General features: G+C 40.9%; 1 protein-coding gene across 1 annotated transcript in view; it reads left to right on the top strand.

Moving 5' to 3' along the window:
* Positions 1–4,836: 4,836 nt before the first annotated feature.
* The window catches only part of ace (angiotensin I converting enzyme (peptidyl-dipeptidase A) 1), a 46,310-nt gene continuing 30,778 nt past the window's right edge, over positions 4,837–20,368 (top strand). The window contains exons 1-10 of the mRNA XM_038299710.1: positions 4,837–5,116; positions 12,703–12,873; positions 12,975–13,062; positions 13,725–13,868; positions 13,969–14,160; positions 15,409–15,506; positions 15,614–15,783; positions 15,857–16,080; positions 16,206–16,350; positions 16,486–16,584. Of these exons, the coding sequence (XP_038155638.1) occupies positions 4,880–5,116; positions 12,703–12,873; positions 12,975–13,062; positions 13,725–13,868; positions 13,969–14,160; positions 15,409–15,506; positions 15,614–15,783; positions 15,857–16,080; positions 16,206–16,350; positions 16,486–16,584 (1,568 nt within the window). The 5' untranslated portion in view covers positions 4,837–4,879. The remainder of the gene's footprint in view (positions 5,117–12,702; positions 12,874–12,974; positions 13,063–13,724; positions 13,869–13,968; positions 14,161–15,408; positions 15,507–15,613; positions 15,784–15,856; positions 16,081–16,205; positions 16,351–16,485; positions 16,585–20,368) is intronic.

The raw sequence follows: 20,368 nt of genomic DNA, 5'->3' as shown, positions 1-20,368 counted from the left end.
TTAACATACGTCACGCACTCCGTTGCTCTTATTGGTTGTAGGTCTATCCAATTGAGGGCAGAGGCATTTATTTTCCTGGTTCGTTCGAAACACGCCCCATAATCACAGCTCTATGGAGCAGTAGCAGACTCATATTCTGACTAGAATTGAGTCGGACTACGTCAGGCTAGCCTTTTACAGCTGGTTTTTCTATGTCCGCTTCTGTCTCCTTGAACCCCAGTGGGCCTCAGCAGATGGCCGCTCACACTGAGCCTGGTTCTGCTGGAGGTTTCTTCCTGTTAAAAGGGAGTTTTTCCTCTCTACTGTCGCTACAAGCATGCTTAGTTTGAGGGATTGTATTTGAGTCGATGCAATCAACTGGTTTTCCTTAGATAGAAAACTTTGAATCAATTTGACTGTATAATCTGGTGAACTGTAAAGTGCCTTGAGATGATTTGCGTTGTGAATTGGCACTATAGAAATAAACTGTATTGATTTGAATGAGATTTGCATAACAGAGGTCCTAAGTTTTGCTTTCTCTGGTCAAGTAGCTGACAAACTGTCGGAATGTAAGGCGTTTGGTTGAGAGTGAGGCATGATTAACATTACCAGATATTGCCAGAAAAAACCTGGGCCGGGGTTTTTGTAACTTAGCAATAACTAAGAAGATGACATCACGTAAAGTCTCAGCAACAGCAGATGAAATGTAAATGTTTTCCAAAATAACACAAATGAACTGTCTTAATACATATTATGGATGAAAACCTGCGGCCAAAAGTTTAATTTCTGGCTTGTCCATCACCTGTCATGAATGAAACCTGTTAGTAGCAGACACTGCTAATTCACCTTTTTTACTTTTGTTGCTTTTGTTGCAATGGATCATTATTTATACCTAGAACTAATTAGTAAAGATAATGAACTAATCCGTTAATGAATTTAGCGTTAATCAGTAAAAAAATACAAATTTTCATAGCAATCACGAGTCTGGGAGCGGCCATTTTTGCCCAAATATAGTAACACGTCACTCCTGACATCACAGTGCAGTAAGCCTAGCGCCATACTCCCCGCTTTAGAAGAAAAATCAATGGGAACTATTAGACAGATATGCAATCGACAATTGTTTATGATTTCCAGAGAACTTCGCCTTTGAAATTTATTCAGTAAAAGTTCAGTCTGTGCCCAGAAGAAGTAGTGAAGTCCAGAGCAAAGAAACTCCTTTGCTTTCTGCTGTGCCTGTGGCAGACAGCCCAGCTATTTTTTTTATAGAAATTTTCTAAATTTTGGAACAATATGTCTGATAAAGAGTACATTTATATGAATGTTTAAGCCAGAATGATTAGACAGTTAAATATGATTTCCCTACTTCAAGGTAAACTACTACAGGTGCCTATAAGAATTAGGACAACATTTTGGTAAGAAGAGAAATGAGAACAGCTCATCGGGGCTCCTCTTCCCTCCATAAAAGACGTTTCATCCCAGCACTGCGTGTCCTGAGCCTGTAACATCATCAATGACCCCTCACACCCCCACCATGGACTTCACAGCATTCAATGCAGGTCCAGCAGATTCCAAAACAGCTTCTTTCTCACCAGCATCAGACAGTTGAATGTTGAAAAAACTCTAAAGAAAAGAAAAGTTACAAAGAAAAATCATTTACAGTGGATGAAGATGGCATCAAAACAAACCATTTCTAAACAAAAGGCAATGGCTGCACTTGAACCGTTTTCTGCATTGATTATCGAACTTTTTGGAAGAGGAAAAACACACTCTGACATCAGTGATGCTTTGAGCCGCCATGGAGCTCCACATTACTCGTTTCCATTTTGGTAGTGCTAACTGAAAAAGTTCTTCTTCTTGTGGATTGTAATGGCGGTTGGCAAGAAATTGAAGGCGTACATTACCGCCACCTACTGGTAACTAAAAAAGGTATGTGTTGGGAGTTCAGGTCTTCACTTCTGGTGCTGCCATAAGGTCCGTTGAATTAACAACAAAATAAAAGTTTGTCTTTGATTTAACCATTGCAGTTAAAAAAATCCTAAAACTTTCCCTTTTTTTCATTTTTGCAAATGCCGTTTTTCTAATTTCGTTTTAAAAACGGAAAAACAAAAAACCACATGCTTGTTTTTTTTTTTCGTTTTTGTTTTTAAAACGAAAAAACCAAAGAACGAACCATACACGGATTGCAGACATGGGCAATGTGGAGTCAACAAGTCATCTCCATGTCATATATTTAATCTACCCAGCCAATTAACCAGGTGAGTCCAATCTGCACAGGTTAATTCACGGTGAAGATTGGACTCAGCTGCTTCAGTGGCTGGGTAGAACCAATACATGACATGGAGATGACTTGTTGACTCCACATTGCCCATGTCTGACGGATTGTATACACTCTGTGTTTATAAAATTACAATAAATGTTGTCTATCCATCCCATTATCTGACATGAGTGGGGTCACTAGGGATGCTGGTGCCTATCTCCAGCAGTCAATGGGTGAGAGGCGGGGTACACCCTGGACAGGTCGCCAATCCATCGCAGGGCAACACAGAGACAAACAACCATTCACACACACCTGAGGAGAATTTAGACAAGTCAATTAACCTGTTTATTGTTAGTGTTCATGTTTATTGTTATTTTTCATTTTATTTCCACTTATGTCTTTCAATACATGAACCTGTACATTACTTTGTTGTTGAAACTGATCTATAAATAAACTTTATCAAATGATAATACCACTATATGTAGACAGCCAGATGCAAAGGAGAACCGATAAAACTGAGAAATGCTTTAATCACAGAAAATAGAAAAAGATATTTAAATGTTGTTAAAGCATAACGCTGGTGAAGATTCTGAGTCATCCAGGTCTTAGTCATTACAAAAATGTTTAAAAAAACAAAACAAAACAAGAACGATGGACTTTGTTTTCCAAGTTTGAAGATCTTTTTCTACCCATCAAGAAGTTTTTTCCTTTTAAAATGTCTGGATAAGAGGGCAGTTCCAAGCTTTATAGTGTAGCCAAACAAAGCTTAGTTATGGCTTAGAAAACATGCAAATTGTATCGAAAGAAGAGCTCCACCCCTTAGTAATGGGGAGTTGTTGAGGTCGTTGTTGACCTGCATTACCTGATACTGGCCTATGCTTCTGAAAAGGGAGTTGTTAGAGTCATTTTGGTCCCCTGCATAGTGATGAGATTGAGAGTTGATTCCTTCCAACTGTCATCTCTACCCCCATTGCTATGCAGGGGACAAAACAACTCGCCTGGATGGACAGGCCAACCTGTCCATTACTTTGTTTTTGAACAACTTTGGTGTAAAAGCATCACAATTGATCCAAGCCAGTAGGGGAGAAGATCATACAGTCATTAAGGGGTAGAAGGCAAAATCTGGATGCTCAGGTAGATTAACCCACCTTTTCTTTCTTTCGTCTTGAGTTTCTTGAATTTTCAATTCATGTTTCGTAGATAGAAATTCATCTTTTAGAATGGTCTGGGATCATATGTGTTGATGATCATCACCCCTTGTGGTCTGGAGCACTTCCTTTATGCACAGCTCGTTTGCAACTTTTCTTTTGAAAAAATGTTGTAGAATTTGTACTTTGCATGTGTTTTATGTGTTTGCAGTAGATTTGTGTCTGCAGTGCATTAATTTCCACTTTGCTGTGGGCTTTTCTGTAATTGCAGAATGGGTCCTTTGCAGTGTTCTTCCTTTGCAAGTCTCTTTGGTGTTTATGCAGTTCCTTTTTTGTTTGCAAGGCTAATATATGAGTTTTCCTTAATTGTGTTTATTATAATTTTTGAGTTTGCAGGCCTGGTTTTCAAGTTTCAATTAAGAAGCTGAATCTTTGGGTTTGCGAATCTCATTTTTGTGTTTTTAGGACTTTTTATCTTTAATATTGCTGTGGATTCATGGACGTGCTTTTGACCACCGTGTGTTTTGTGTCTTTGCATGCATTATTTCATTAATCTCTTGCATTTAAATAAACAAAAAACGTGGGCTAATTTCCTACAGTCAAATGAATAAACTGATAAGTAGTCTGTGGCTTTGAAACATCTGTTCTGCCAAATAGTTTCTTGTAGCTCTTAATGGCAGCTCATTATATTTAATCACTGTGAGATCCTGCAGATCCAGCATGAAGGGAAAGAAAATGCATCATTTTCTGTACTGCTAAGTTTGTGCACATGCATCCCATATGTGTTGGAGCTTCGGGTTATGAAATAAAGACATTAGTGTGTGTAAAGCCCCTCCATCTCCCTTGCAGTTTCCCCTCTTCTCCTTATTCCTGTCATTTCCCCACTGCTTTTTTCTGTAATCCCACCCCCTCCCTTCGTTGTCTCCAAGCTGAGACAGGGAACTGGGAGTAAAATATGCGGAGTCCCTCCCAGGCTCTCCGCTGCGCAGCTTATTGAGGAGCCGTCACTCTGCTGACATGAAAACGCGCAAAGATCCAGCGCATGCAGCTTCCGTGCGCAATGATCTGCACACCGTCCGTTTTTTGTTTTCTAGAAGGGGGAAAGAGCACATGTGCAAACAATTGACGGTTGCTGGACAAGAAAAGGCTGGATGAGAGGGGTTCATTTCATTGGATCCTGACGCAGCTGATCAGATGTTGCCTACCTGGCGCTCTTCCCTGCGCCACACTCCTCACCCTCTGATTGGTGGAGATCTTTATTTGACTCTTGGGTGTTTTAAGGCAGGGCTAGAACCAAAGTGTGGGTTGGGTTACAGTGGCACTTAAAACAAGCTCTCACTGACTTAGTGTACACCAGCACTCTGCAAGTGGAAGGTGTAGTTGCACTTCTTTTTTCCCTCCCAGCCATTCCACTCAACTTTTCCATTTAACCCCCCCCCCCCCCCCCCCCCCCCCCCCCCACCACCTTTCCTCAACTCTGTGTGAGGTTGGAGCCATGGCTCCTGGGGCGCACTGGGTGGTTAGACGGGTGGTGCTGCTGCTTCTGCCAGCCTTGGTGATCTGTGAAACTCTGCCATCCAGCTGGCTGCCAGGGAACTATGCAAACACCACAGAAGATGCACTGAGATTTCTCAGTGACTACAACAGCACTGCAGAGGAGGTTCTCTTCAACAGCGTGATTGCAAGCTGGAACTATAACACCAACCTTACTGAGCACAACTCTAAGCTGCAGGTAGGAGAGTTGATAGCCCCCCCTTTCTATTGCATGCATTTCAAGCACTGGGAAAGTTTTAGGTGGATGTAAGCTCTGTTAGACATGATGTTAATATTCCTCTCCCTCCAGCAGAATTCTGCTCAGTTAACCTGCACTCTAACACATTCAGCTCTGCTTGCATTATTAGATATGAAATCAGACTAGATTGCTTGTGCAGAGAACAGCTGCTGCTTCCTTTCATGCATTATTAGGACTGTTCTTATGGCATTTTTTTATTTGGCAGTATGTAAAGACTGTATTCAATGTTTCTAGAAAAATAGTTTCCTGTGATTAAATAAATGTGTGTTTAAAATAAAGTTTTCCTTGCAGCACCTCAGAGTAGAGTCAAAGCCCTAAAAGTTGTAAAAAAATTCATTAGGTATGGATGTTTCAGAATGTGGTTCAGCAGGAGCTTTAAAATGCAAAATGCTGAGAATGAATCCAAGTGAGTCCAAGCAGCTCTGCATCTTGCAGATGGATGTTTTCACAGAACAAGATTAAAGAAGAATTTCTCTGCAAACTGTCATTCTACGTTCAAACACAAGATTTGGGGCTTTTTCCTGAAAATTTAACTTTCATCAGAGACACATTTTTTTCTTGGAGCCAGCTGAACATGATGCAAACTCAAAAATGTCATTCAGAGTTTGCTTGTACTTCACTGGGGTTTCATTACATTGAATAATGATAAGTTGCACAGAGCAGGCAAATGCTGCAGCTTTACCTTTGGGGTTGATATGAAAATTTCAACTCATCATGAGACCAAAATAATTCTGAGTAAAGGAGTGACTCAACCTTAAACCTGACTCATAATGCTGAGTTATCTAAAAAATTCGGAACAAACAACTTTTGGTCAAAATCCTTAGCAGAAAGCAACATATTTGTGGGATCAAATTCCTCCTGCTTTCACTTCCTGTTGGGTATCTCCCCCAAGTTCTGTTCTTGGACAAATTAGTTTATTGGTTAATAAACATTAGTTTATTATATGAATCATTATTTAGCTGTCTGCACCAATTTCAAGTAGTGAATCTAGATCACTTTGTGATTAACAAATGGTTTTCCGTAATAGACTGCCTGACCTTTTTGAATGTCAGTATGTTTTTCTTTACTCCACAATGTTTGAAAAACCATCCTAACCAACTGATTTTCATTACATTCTCAGATCTATTGAAAACAACTGATGTTACTATATTAATCAATGGGATTTATCCTTTTCTGTTATTGGAAAAATGTAGGCTCCTTTATGTCTTTTAGTTCTGCATAACATTTTGTTCTTTACCCATAATATTATATTCATCTGAATGTCAGAAAACCTTGAACATTAAGTGTTTGCTTAAAGCTAATTTGCCTTAACAATCCTGCCAACCTTTTATACTCCTGCTCATATAACAGTTAGGTTAAGGAGCATTTAATGGAGGTATAATAAAACTGAGAACCTTGAAAGTTGAAATAAATCTGTAAAAAGCTTCTGCATATCTTGAATTTTATTTTATGATCTGCTAAAGTAATGACCAACATGTATGGCTATAGGCTTTCGTGATGCGAATAGTTGCATAGAGGGGCAGCTGGTAGGTGGAGATGGACTAAAAGAGCCAAAAGGTCAGAGGTTCTTTAATCACTGAGGTCCTTTAGGTCGAGCTTGAAGGGAAAGCCACTTTTTCCAACGGCTGCAGCCTGTTATTTCAGGGATTGTGGGAGAGAGGCAGATAAGGGGCTTTAAAAAAACGCTGGAAAAACAAATCTACTGTCCTATCTGCTGCGGTTTGTCTTTGCACAAGTTTTTTCCCCCCTTTGTCACATTGTGTTGAACAATGATGACAACTGACTAACAAAAGAGTTGTTGTCTGTGATGGTACCATATGTTAGCAATTTGCTTAATGATTGTCGTTTAGTTTTGAGGCTTTTTTTATGATGTTAGAGGAAGAAGAACATACTGATTTCTAGCACATGTTCTGAACGAGCCAGGTTCACAGTTCTTCCAGCACTGGCATTATATACTGAGAAAGTCCATGACCTTTAATAATGCTGTAAAAGAAAAGCTTTATAGATTGACTGAGGGTATGCACTGCAAAGACAGAAGCCTTTTCTGACAGGAAAATCTCCTTTCTTTTGTCAAACACAAACATTATTGATCCCATGGGAATCAATCTACAGGAACAAACTCATGAATTGCTGTTTTAAAGCTGGAAAAGGTCAATAAAAATGCAGTCAGAAGCTCAGTTTGAGACATTGCTCATATGACTGAGGCAAGACAATATGGAAACTTGAATGACACTCAGTACGTGTGTCACTGTTGTAAACCATCATAGTTTAGTACAACTTGGTTTAATAATTCATTTCCTCACCTTTGCCCCAATGTGACAAAACTTTAACTCTGGTAAAATCTTTGCTGCCCTCAGAACTAGTGAGTATTTAGTGCAACCAAATGCTTTGAGATTTCACTTACATTGCAAAACATAAAGAATCACTTCATTCTCTGAATTTTAAAGCCTTCCATATGTTGACAAGTTATCAGAATCAGAAATACTTTAATAATCCCAGAGGGAAATTACTTTTGTTATATGCTCCAGTTATAGTTTTATATAATATATACACAAATCCAACTATACAATATAATAAAGATAAAAAAATAAGAATAAAAAGAGATAATATATATATACATATAGCTCTTCTGTATATATATCTACGGAAGAGGATTAGGGCCACTGGAAAAAAAAAAAAAAAAAGGTTAACTGATTTTTTTTTTTTTTTTTTTTATTTCAGTATAGTATGGGAAAAAAGTCAGAATTCTGACTTTAATCTCAGAATTCTGAGTTTTTTCTCAGAATTCTGACTTTTTTATTGTCAGAATTCAGTCAGAATTCTGACATGTTAAACTGAAATAAAATTTAAAAATCAGTAAACTTAGTTTTTTTTTTTCAGTGGCCCTAATCCTCTTCCGTATATATCTGTACGTATATCTATGCATATGTAAAAACTAAATCCAAATAAAGTGAAAATCCAAGTAAAGTGATAAAAATCATCTCACAAACTGGAACTGTCATTAAAACATGAAAATATATTCCAGTAACATAACTGAAAAAGTGAAAGTTTGTCTGAAACAAAGCGATATTTCAAAGTCTCTTTTTATTAATTTGGCCACTAGCTAATGGGGGGAAGAAGTAGAAGTAAATGTACTGCATGTGTACATCTCCTTTCCAGGTATGTGGAACACTGAAAGCTCTTTACATTAGAACTACATTGACCCAATCTCACTCACTAATGCGAGCACATTCGTACACCCGTTTCCTGATCCGATGGCATTTAGGGTGCCTTGCCCAGGGGCACATCAACATGTGACAAGGGGAAGTTTGAATGAAACCCACCACCTTCCATTGCAGACTACACCACCTACAGAACACTTTTCATACAAATAATACTCTATAATTACTCTACAATGTTTAGGTAAAGTGCAGTGATGGGTGCTTATGAAAGCAGGTATTTGTATACTTTGGATATGTTCTAAGTCCTCCTCAAAGCAAAGGGAGTCAGAAAGTACACTAACTGTACATATGTTGGACTTGGAAATGGGCCTGAAACCTCTGGAGCAGGCTGATGCAGCCTGTGTACAGCCAACCTCTATAGCAACATCTAACAGGGGCTCAGAGATGCAAATGAAAGATTTCACAACTTCAAAGTACTGCAATAATTCTAAGTACTGCAAACTCAAAAATTAGACTAAGTCTACATTCACACTGCAACCTGAAGTGACCCGAAACCGATTAGTTATTTTTTATTTTTTTATTTTTTTTGCCATCTGTATCTGATCATTTCACGGCAGTTTGAACAACACTGATTTCCTTCTTTTTCAAATACGCCTCCGACCAATTGGATATGTGATCTAAATCTGATAAGATCAGAACTTTTCAAATATGACCTGTGTCTGTACGTCATTAAAGGAAAGGTCTGGTCAGCAAGGAATAATCTAAGGATCATTATCTATACCTAAAACTAATACCATCATGGCTATTTAATGAATTTAGCTTTAATCAGGAAAAAAAATGAAAACGGTAATTTCTGTCATGATCACTGAGTCCATTGAAATTCACCAGAGCTATAGTGAAACTGACAATGCCCACGTGCATGGCAGCTGGATGCTGGAATACATCGGGGAAAAGTGAAAAAAAAAAAAATAATGTTATTCCACCTTTCTGATTCCTGATCCTCCACGGACGGGTTGGTCGTTGGATCGCCAACTTGAAGAGGGAGGATTTGCAATCGAACTTCTGGCCAGAGAAAAAACCCGTAATATGTAGCCAACATTTGGAAGAAGAATGTTTTCAAGATGATTTGGATAAAAGCGCGTTGTGACAAACACCAGATACAGCACTGGGACTTGATCAACAGCCGATACCTCACAGTGACGTCACTAACCAGTAGGTGGCAGTAGTGTTCTTTGACAAACATGGATGCCTCCAGTAAAGTTGGGTGTACTTGGAAATGTGAACAACCCACAAAACAGCTGGATTTCTCAAATAAAAAAAAAAGAATAGAACATTATGGCCTGTAGTGTGAACAAAGCTTTACACACAAAACACATGCAAAGGTAAAATGCTGTGATCATGGAAAACGATTAGATGCAGAGAGCAAAAAAACTTTTCGTACAAAACCTGCTGCAAACAAATAAATAATGCTAACACACAGAATACCTAAAAATGAAAACTGCTGTAAGTTAAAGAAAATGACATGAAATTTAATGCTGTAAACTGAGTAGATGGTTGTCTCCTCCAGTGGTCTAGAACATTTCCATTATGCAAAACTAGCTTTTTAGCATTTCGTTACTTGCAGATGTTTTTGCTATTTGCAGTGTTTTCTTTTTGCATGTGATTTATTTGATCTTTTTTTGTTCTTTGTTTGCATCCTCTGTTTGCACTATTTTTTTATTTGCAGCATGGATCCACTTTGCTATTCTTTATTTACTGCAATGGGAGCCTTTCTCAGCTGCATTTTTGCTAGCATCTTTTTTGTGTTTGTCTGTGAATCTAGGTTTAGCTTTACTTTTTTAACTTTGCTGTAAATTGATGCATTTGTAGTGCTTTTGCCCCACTTTTATATTCCAGGTGAAGGGGCTCAACTGTTAAGACGCATGTCTTCTCCATGACTTTTTATGCTACATATTTTCAGAATGGAAAAAGTTGGACTTATTGAAATGAACTAGATTAACTTTTACAATATTCCAGCTCAGCTTATTTACATATATAACAGTTTTTATATTTTTTTGTCTTTTCAAAGCCTCAGAAACATTTAGTATTAATAAGATTTAACATACTCTGTAGGCCTGGGGGGGGGCAGTTGGGATCTCTGTTCCCATCCATAGAGATGTCTGTGGCATGCACTCACTTAACATAGACCTACATAATCCTACAAATACATGATATTTACAGTTGATTTATTAAAAATGCTTTTCAGTAAAAGTCAACAGCAATGACTCCAATAACAAACGATAATTTTATTCAAAATGTATTTATTAAAAATGCTTATCAATTCCTTTAATGAATGAATAGCACAATGAAAGAAATAATGTCTCATCTAAACATCCCTCACTTAACTATAAAAGTTAACAATAACTCTCAACTCCCAATAACAGATGACACTCAGCCTCAGCAATGAACCAAATAATGTCTGTTCTGCAGGCTATTGGAAAAAATAAATTAACAAATGAGCTAATTAACAAAAAATACCTCGTGTGGAAAAAATAACTCAAAATGTACCAAAAACGAACAAACATATCAATAGACTATCTTTACTTTCGGAGTCCAGGTGGCTTTTCAGATCCCTTGCACCTCCATTGGACACCGAGACATATGTGCCTGCTTTGCACACTGTGCACAAGGCCTCCCATTTGTCTCGACCCGGTCTGAAAGCGGGGAAACTCTTTTGTAAATCGTCGGTAAACAAACATTTGCGCTTTGGCATGTTTCTGGCGTACTGACAGCCACGCTACATATCTTCTGATTAAGAACAGGGCTGCCCGCACTGACGCGGCTCAGGGATTACGTCACACGCAGCGTCGTGCGCAGTGCCCTAGTGCCTGTAAATTTAATGGTCCAATTAAGGTAATTTAAAAAATCAGGACATTTCCTCACTTTCTCAAAAAAACCCGGGACGTGAAATATGGACATGTCTCAGGAAACACAGACGTTTGGTCACCCTACTATAAAGTCCAATGCATTTTGGCCTTGATATACACACCTCCGTAATCACAGCATTTTCAAGAACTATGGTTCAACATGTGAACTATTTTTAAATGTAGTTCAACATAAGTTAAACCAGCATTTTACCCTTAACGATGCAGTTATCACAGTATTTAGACTATGCTGGTTCAACTGTAGCACTTTTATAGGAGAAACTGCAGGGATTTCCTTCTGCTGTCCTTTTGCTGCTCGATTTCACACGGATGGATGGAATAAAGGGAAAATTCTCCAAAATATGTATGCATGTTTTATAGATCTGAATTTTGTGTGTCATGAATTTTGAGCTTTGACCCTACTGCCAACTTTCAATATGAAAAGTTTGATCTCATGAATGTCAGTTGTAACGTAGAAGCATTATTCTCTTTATCAGATGACTCATTCACCCCCGGGGTAGGAGGGTGTTCATCAAACATGTTCTTTAAAAATAAATTCTTGACTAATCCCCCCCCCCCCGTTCTTCTCCACCACTCCACATTATAGTAGTGAATTGGCAACAGGTTGGTGATACGATAAGCATAGGATAAATGTGTTGCCATACGGCTAATCCTAATGTATCATAATACATTAACAAAGATGATATGTTGTAATTTTTATAATACCATAGCTCTCGAAAATCTAGCAAGTTCTTGTTGCTGCTGTGCTGGAGCTGATGCATGATTAACTGACTCCTGATGGTTTAAGAGTTATATAAAAATATGACGACAAGGATGTTTGCCTAGAAATATCCATTCAGCTGTATTTGTATTGGTACTAATATCGCAATATCTGACAGATCTTTTTTCATTTTTCTTACACCCCTAACCGTACTTTAAAAAAAATAAGATTTGAAAAGGTAAAATGTTATGGAAGCCAAGGACGGTTCTATTGCCTTCTTGAGATAATGACATAACTATCTCGTTATCACGGTTAAACCATTAATGGTTTTCTCAAGATAACAAGATAATTATCTCGTTATCACAAGGAAACAGTTTTTGATTTCTTGAGATAACGAGATGATCAACCTGTGTGAGAAATGAATGAGGCTGGCAAACAGCTCTGGATTCCCAGTCCATCCATGTCTGCGGTGCCCGTAGATATGCAGTACTGCATGTGCTCAAATAATCAGTTTTTTAGTTTCCTTTTTGTTTTCACTCATTGTCAGGTCAAGGTGGATGATTTGATTGCATGAAATACAGTATAAACAAATCTAACAGTTTTTTTTTTTTATGAAAATCCTAAATCTGGACTTATTTTGAAGGTTAATGCTTCTTATAGCCTGGTTCTGCTGGAGGTTTCTTTTACTGTTAAAAGGGAGTTTGATGTTTAAAACTGACTTCTGGTCTCTCCTGTCAAAAGGTAGAGGCAAGCCTCAAAGAACAAGCCTTTGATGAGGCCTGGGGAGGGAAGGCCAAAGAGATCTTCTCTGACCAATTCCTAGAATCTCTCCCTAAAGAAGTAGACAAGAAGCTTATCAAAAAGCTCAAGACGCTGGGAGCAGCCAACCTTCCACCGGCTGAACGAGAGGAGGTTTAGTAGTTTTAATGTCCTAAAAATGTACATTCAAAGATTTCTGCCATGCTTCCTGTTTGGACTTACAGATCCTGCTCATCTTTTGTCTTGTTTTATAGTATAACACCATCCTGAGCAAAATGGATAGTGTTTATTCAACAGCAAAGGTGTACCCGCAGGAAAATATAACCTGGAGTCTGGAACCTGGTGAGTAAATGCATCCGGTAGCTTAAGGGGCAAGATCCATGAATTGTATAGATGTTAATGGCTCTTGGTAGGAAACAAAGAACTCCACATAGGGGAAAATCTTGTTCTCAAAACAAGTGCAAGAGCTTCAGATTTGATCTGTTTTTGGAAGCAACAGGATGGGCACCATTCCTAAGAGTTTCAAAAGGAAGTATTGAGGATGTATCCAGTGTGCCGTTTAAAACAATAAGGAATCTGTATGGCTGCGAAGCTACAAACATTGGGAAACAATGCTCTTTTGTGTTTGGTAGCTACGACTGCCTAATGTAGTTGTGAGGAAACGCTTAACAGCGCGCAGAGGGAGAGTGATAAAAACAATCACCAGGGAGAATTTGTGGTAAACTGAAATGAGCTCATTACTGTTACGATCACAGATGCCATCCACGCTGCAGACAGGGTTACATAAACCACTTTCATCCTCTTTTTTTTTTTTTTAAGAATGGATTTAGAAGAGGTGTTTGTACTTCTCTTACTAACTGAAATTTAACCTAAACCAGATGGAGAGCATGCACTCGTCTCGGAGAGCAGGAAATTACATAAGGAACTTTGCAGCTTTTGCTTGTTTTGATTGTTTGCTCTTCTGTGTCAATCTAATTGTTGAAAAACTGCCATTTGTTCTGAAGAACTCACAGAAATTATGGCTAGCTCCAGGAGTTACCAGAAGCTGCTGTTTGCCTGGGAAGGCTGGCGCAATGCATCGGGTGTGCCTCTGAAACAGCTTTATCCAAGGTTTGTGGAGCTTAGCAACAAGGCCGCTAAAGCTGATGGTAAGAACTGTCATTTGCAACAGAATGAAATATGAAAAGACCATTGAGGAAGATGCAAATGTGACGGTAATTCAAATGTTAAAATTGTATTTATCCTCAGGTTTTAAAGACACCGGTGAGTACTGGCGCTCCTGGTATGAGACTGAAACCTTTCAGGAGGACTTAGAGCAGCTGTACAAGACGATTGAACCTCTCTACCTCAACCTGCATGCCTTTGTACGACGCAAGCTCTACAACTTCTATGGTCCCAAATATATTAATCTGAAAGGACCCATTCCTGCTCACCTGTTGGGTAAGATGCTCAGCTTTATATCTTAATGCATGCACCATTCACAGTTTTCTTATTCAAACAAAAAAAAAAACAGATAAGCTTTGCTCTGTAAATACGCATATTAGTTTCTACATTAAAACAATTTTCAGATAAACATTTCTTTTAAAGAAAACGTCCAGTCAGCAAGGAATAATCAATGGATCATTATCTACACTTAAAACTAGTACGTTTATGGTGATTTAATAAATTTAGTGTTAATCAGGAAAAAAAATGAGCGGCCATTTTTGCCCACATATAGTAACAGCTCGCCCCTGCCATCTTCCGGCAGTGACGTCACGGTGCGGTAAGCCTAGCGCCATTCTCTCCGCTTTACAAACAAAATCAATGGGAACTACTAGACACATCTGCGATCAACAACAATTTGCAGACGGTCCCTAACCACTCGCCTGGCCGCTGCCTGCGAATAGAGATCAATGTAATACATCCAGCTCGGAGAACGGCTCATTTTTCTCGAAAGTAACGCTTTTTGATTCTTGTAATACGTAGTCTGTGCTATCAGGACATGAAAGAGGCGCCATTTGTATTTCAACAACGATAATTATTGATCCCGGAAGTTCGAATCTGTGAATATCTTTCTAACTTTACCGAAGTAAGTTTTTGCGTTCTCACGCAAAAGGTTTTCTGTGGGAACGCAAAAGAAAAAAAAATTCCCCATGTCCCCTAGGGGGCTATGTAATAATACATTGGGTAAAAGTTAAAAAAATTGATTTCACCTTTCCGGTTTCTGATTGGTTGAATTGCCAACTTGGAGAGGGAGGATTTGCCATCGAACTTCTGGCCAGTGAAAAAACAGGTAATATGTAGCCAACATTTGGAAGAAGAATGTTTTCAAGATGACTTGGATAATAGCGCGTTGTGACAAACACCAGATACAGCACTGGGACTTGATCAACAGCCGATACCGCACCGTGACGTCACAAACCAGTAGGTGGCAGTAGTGTTCTTTGACAAACATGGATGTCTCCAGTAAAGCACATTCAAATGAAAATTACTATTAATTAAAAACACTTTTCATTTATTGAACAGGTTGTAATCATTTCATATTTAAAGTACTTTCAGGAGTTTGAATTCTGAGTATGACCAGACTGTTACTTTAATATTTGACAGCCCAGTAGGAACACTTTTAACCACTGAAGGAAATGCCTTCTTGCAGGTCCCCCACTGTAAGTCAGAAGTGCTTTTTAAGAATGTTTCCATCCTGACCTACAGGAAATATGTGGGCCCAGACGTGGAATAACCTCTACGATATGATGGTCCCGTTTCCTGACGCACCTAACCTGGATGTCACCAGTGAGATGGTCAGACAAGTGCGTATAAAGGATGGGTAATTCTACCCAATTGGACTGCTGGAGAAAACACAGTTTGATAATGCATGTATGTATTATATTTCTTTTAATGGGTTTGGTCTTTACAGGGTTACAATGCTACGCACATGTTCCGCGTTTCTGAGGAGTTCTTCACCTCTCTGGGATTAAAGGAGATGCCCAGAGAGTTCTGGGAAGAGTCGATGCTGGTTAAGCCTGAAGGCCGGGAGGTCGTGTGCCATGCTTCTGCCTGGGATTTCTACAATCGCAAAGACTTCAGGTAAAACACATAGTCTCTATTCTCTATTTATCGGCTTAGATTAATCAGAGTATCAACATTTGATCCTTTGCAGGATTAAGCAGTGCACTACAGTGACCATGGATCAGCTCTTCACAGTACACCATGAAATGGGCCACATCCAGTACTACCTGCAGTACAAGGACCAGCCTGTGGGCTACCGTCGTGGAGCCAACCCCGGTTTCCACGAGGCCATCGGCGACGTCATGTCCCTTTCAGTTTCAACACCTAAGCACTTACATGAGATCAACCTGCTGGAAACTGCGACCTCTGACCTCGGTAACAATGACTAAATTACCTCCAGTTAAAGAGATGTGAACTTACAATACGTCATTGAAAAATAGAAATGTTTATTCAGATATACTGATGATTGAGAAGTTTGTTTCTTTTCTTCGCTTCTCCAGAAACCGATCTGAACTTCCTGTTAAAGACGGCTCTGGATAAGATAGCCTTCCTGCCTTTTGGCTACCTCATTGACCTATGGAGATGGGGGGTGTTCAGTGGAAGCACACCTCCTGAAAAATACAACTCAGATTGGTGGTATCTCAGGTGGGAATAAATGCAGACAGGACTTTTATGTAAAGCCTAGTCAGCAATATTTCAGATGTACAATTTAAAGGAAAAAAATCAAACCGAGAACAAATCCATAAGAAAACATTATGAGACGTTGTTTTCTTTTCCCAGAACAAAGTACCAAGGAATTTGTCCACCTATCAGTCGAACAGAAAAAGACTTTGATCCCGGAGCAAAGTATCATATTCCTGGAAACACACCATACATCAGGTAAACCTCCTTCAACAGAAAGTAAAGCACAGTTACAGAGTATAAGGAAAATTAAAAAAAAAAAAAAAAAAAAATATATATATATATATATATATATATATATATAGAGAGAGAGATCTTTATTCCACTATTGTTGCCAGCCAAGAACTACTTTAGTAAATGGAAATGAGAAAAAAGGCAATCCCGAATTAAACTTAAAAAAACTCTGAAAAACTTAGAGAATAACTTTGTTTTCTCAGATTTTATTTTTTAAAACTGTTATTTTTTCTATTTTAGTTTTTGTTTACAGATTTAAACATTTCAGATTTTACTTCAAAAATGTATTTCTTTAGATTCAGTTTAATGAATTGCGTTTTACAGTCACATTCTGTTCACTGCTGGGGGCGGGATTTCCTCTGGAGTGAGGAGAAAAGACAGATTTCTATTGGTCTGTATGAACTTTTAGTTCAATTTAATTCAGTTTATTTCTATAGCTCCAATTCACAACACGTCATCTCAAGGTACTTTACAGTTCAACCAGATCATGCAGTCAAATTAGTCAGTTTTCTATCTAAGGAAAACCAGTTGATTGCATCGACTCATTGACTCTTCAGCAATCCCTCACACTAAGCATGCTTGTAGTGACAGTGGAGAGGAAAAACTCCCCTTTAACAGGAAGAAACCTCCAGCAGAACCAGGCTCAGTGTGAGCGGCCATCTGCTGAGGCCGACTGGGGTTCAAGGAGACAGAAGCAGAGATAGATAAAGAAGCATAGATAACAGGTTTCCCACAACAATGGAATCAGGGTCGATTCTATGATCATAGAGCTGTCTGGTCTGGCAAGATACATTTTTACTTTTTTCTACATACATTTTCTACATTTTGAAACTTCCTCTGTGAAAAGTAGAAAGCGCCATTTTTTTTTAGAATATTTCAAACATTTAAAGCTGTTTAATCGGTTCTCATTAAGTGTTATTTTTGTGTGCCAAACTGAGTGAGTGGGAACTTGAGTTCTAATGGTTTAGGACCAGCAGTCTTATCCACTAAACCGAAAGTTACGTATGTAACTACGGTTCTATGAATCCCGGATGACCGCCAGAGGGCGGTGCTGAAAGCACTGAATGTTCCCTTCGGGCATGCGCAGTTCGAGTAATTATACCAACAGAGTCACACCTGTGACACCGGATGACCACTCAGAAGCTATATAGCCTGGTGTCATCCTTTGCTTTGCTCCTACAGAATCTTCTCGCAAAAGCAAGGATTCTGAGTGACAGAGAAGCTCTGGCGGTCATCCGGGATTCATAGAACCGTAGTTACATACGTAACTTTCGTTCTATTTCATCCCTACTGACCGCCAGAGGGCGATGCTGAAAGCACTGAATGACTAATGCCAACGATGTCACAAGGAATCCTGAGCACATACCTCACAGAGGAGGCCCAGCAGAACCTTGTAAAAGGACCTGACCCAGGGGATGAGGGGCAGCCACATTGACACTGTAGAAACTGGTGAAGGTGGTTGGGGAAGCCCATGAAGCAGCAGCACATATAGCTTCCAGCGGAACCCCTCTCAAAGCAGCCCAGGAAGCGGTGACGCTCCTGGTGGAATGTGCTCTCACACCGACTGGCAGGGAGCAGTGACCTGCAGCGTAGGCGTGGCAGATGACACTCACAATCCAATGGGACAGACGCTGTTTAGAAAGAGGACAGCCTAACCTTGGACCCCCATAGCATAGGAAAAGCTGGTCCGAGCGTCTCAGATTGGCGGTGGCTGCAATGTATGCCTCCAACGCTCTTACTGGGCACAACAACTCAGACTCATTCTCAGTTGTACCAGATTGAGGCTGAAACAGAGCCAGCCGCAATGGCCGGTTACGGTGAAAAGGAGACAACACCTTAGGCACAAACGCAGTATTAGGCCACAGGGTAACACCAGAGCCATCTGGATTCCACCTGATACACCTAGGGCTGACAGAAAGAGCATGCAGCTCGCTGACCCTCTTAGCTGAGACGATAGCCATCAGGAAAGCAGTCTTGCAGGAAAGCCACTTGAGTTCTGCTTGTGCCAAAGGCTCGAATGGAGGGTGGCACAGAGCTGTGAGAACCAACGGCAGATCCCAATCTGGGGCTAGTGGGGCTGGCCGCTGGCACAACCTACGAGCACCATGCAGAAAAAGTGAAACCAGTTCATGGCGCCCCACTGTACGGTTGTCAACAGTTCGGTGAAGACATGAAATTGCTGCAACATACACTTTAAGGGTCGAAGGAGAGCGGCCCTTATCAAGGAGAGACTGGAGGAACTCCAAAATAGTGGGCACCAAGCAGGAAAGCGGGTTCTCATTGTGGGCAGAGCACCACTGAGAAAAGAGGCGCCATCTGTTAGCATACTGCAGCCGAGTGGAGGAAGCCCTAGCACTCAATACGGTGTGTCTCACGGTGTCTGAACACCCAGTCAGCCTCCCAGGGGCCATGCCCACAGCTGGAGACGTTGAGGATTGGGGAGCCATATCTGTCCCCCCAACTGAGACAGCAGATCCCTCCTTGCTGGAAGACGCCATGAAGTACCATGACACAGACTCCAAAGCAGCGGGAACCACGGCCGCGCTGGCCAGAACGGAGCTACCAGCAACACTCTGTGGCCCTGCTCGAGAACCCTCCGTAGAGTCGGCCGAATCAGTGAGAGGGGTGGAAAGGCATACAGGAGAACCTGCGGCCATGGATGAGCCAGTGCATCCTGGCCCAGTGCGCCCGCCATCCCGGTTAGGGAATACCATAGGGGGCAATGGGTCGACTCCTCTGTGGCGAACAGATCTACCTCTGCCTGCCCAAAGAGGTTCCAGATTATGCGCACTACGTCGCGGTGAAGAGACCACTCTCCCGGAGCAGGTGCCTGGCGGGATAGAGAGTCCGCAACCTGGTTCTGCCATCCTGGCAGATACGCTGCGCGCAGGGTATACAGACGGGGAAACGCCCATTCCAGGAGATCCCTCGACACCTTCAAGAGACGTGCTGACCTGGTGCCACCTTGGTGGTTTATATGATAAACAACAGAGGTGTTGTCTGTCCGAATCAGCACGTGCCTTCCCTCTAGGTGGGGCAGAAGGCACCTGAGGGCCATGTGCACAGCCCGCAGCTCCAGCACATTTATGTGTTCGGTGCGCTCCCTTGGGTCCCAGAGACCCCGAACAGCTCTGTGTTGCCACACGGCACCCCAGCCCATGAGGCTGGCATCCGTGGTGACCACCTCCCTTCGACACACTACTAGCCCCATTGGAACACCACTGGACAAAAGGGTCCCGTCTCGCCAAGGAGCTAGGGCATGGAGGCAGCTCCTGATCACCATTAGCCTGCGATGCCTGTGCAGCCTGGCGTCTAGGCGAAAGCTGTTGAGCCATCGCTGCAAAGGACGCAGAAGGAGCAGTCCTAAGGGCACGACACGAGTGACTGATGTCAGTTTGCCCAGCATTCGCAGGAAGATGATGTAGGGAAACTCCCTGCCTAGTCTGAATCGACGGACAAGCTGGAGTATGTCGTCCACCCTGTGAACAGATGGACGGGCCATCATGGTAGTAGAGTCCAGATGCATCCCAAGAAAGGTGGTTGTCTGAGATGGAACAAGACAACTCTTTGCCAAGTTGACACATGAAGTAGAAGCTGGGACGTATCCCGAGAGGCAGCTACCTGAGAGGGAGCACAAAGAAGCCAATCGTCCAGGTATGGCAGAATCCTGACTCCGGAGGCCTGTAGAGGAGAGAGGGCTGCTTTCACGCATCGAGTAAACACCCTCGGGGAAAGGGAGAGCCCGAAT

This window comes from Cyprinodon tularosa, unplaced genomic scaffold (genome assembly GCF_016077235.1).
Source record: "Cyprinodon tularosa strain WSP-4 unplaced genomic scaffold, ASM1607723v1 ctg433, whole genome shotgun sequence".
Taxonomy (NCBI): domain Eukaryota; kingdom Metazoa; phylum Chordata; class Actinopteri; order Cyprinodontiformes; family Cyprinodontidae; genus Cyprinodon; species Cyprinodon tularosa.
The sequence above is the reverse complement of the archived record's forward strand: the minus strand, read 5'-3'. Positions and strand labels throughout refer to the sequence as shown.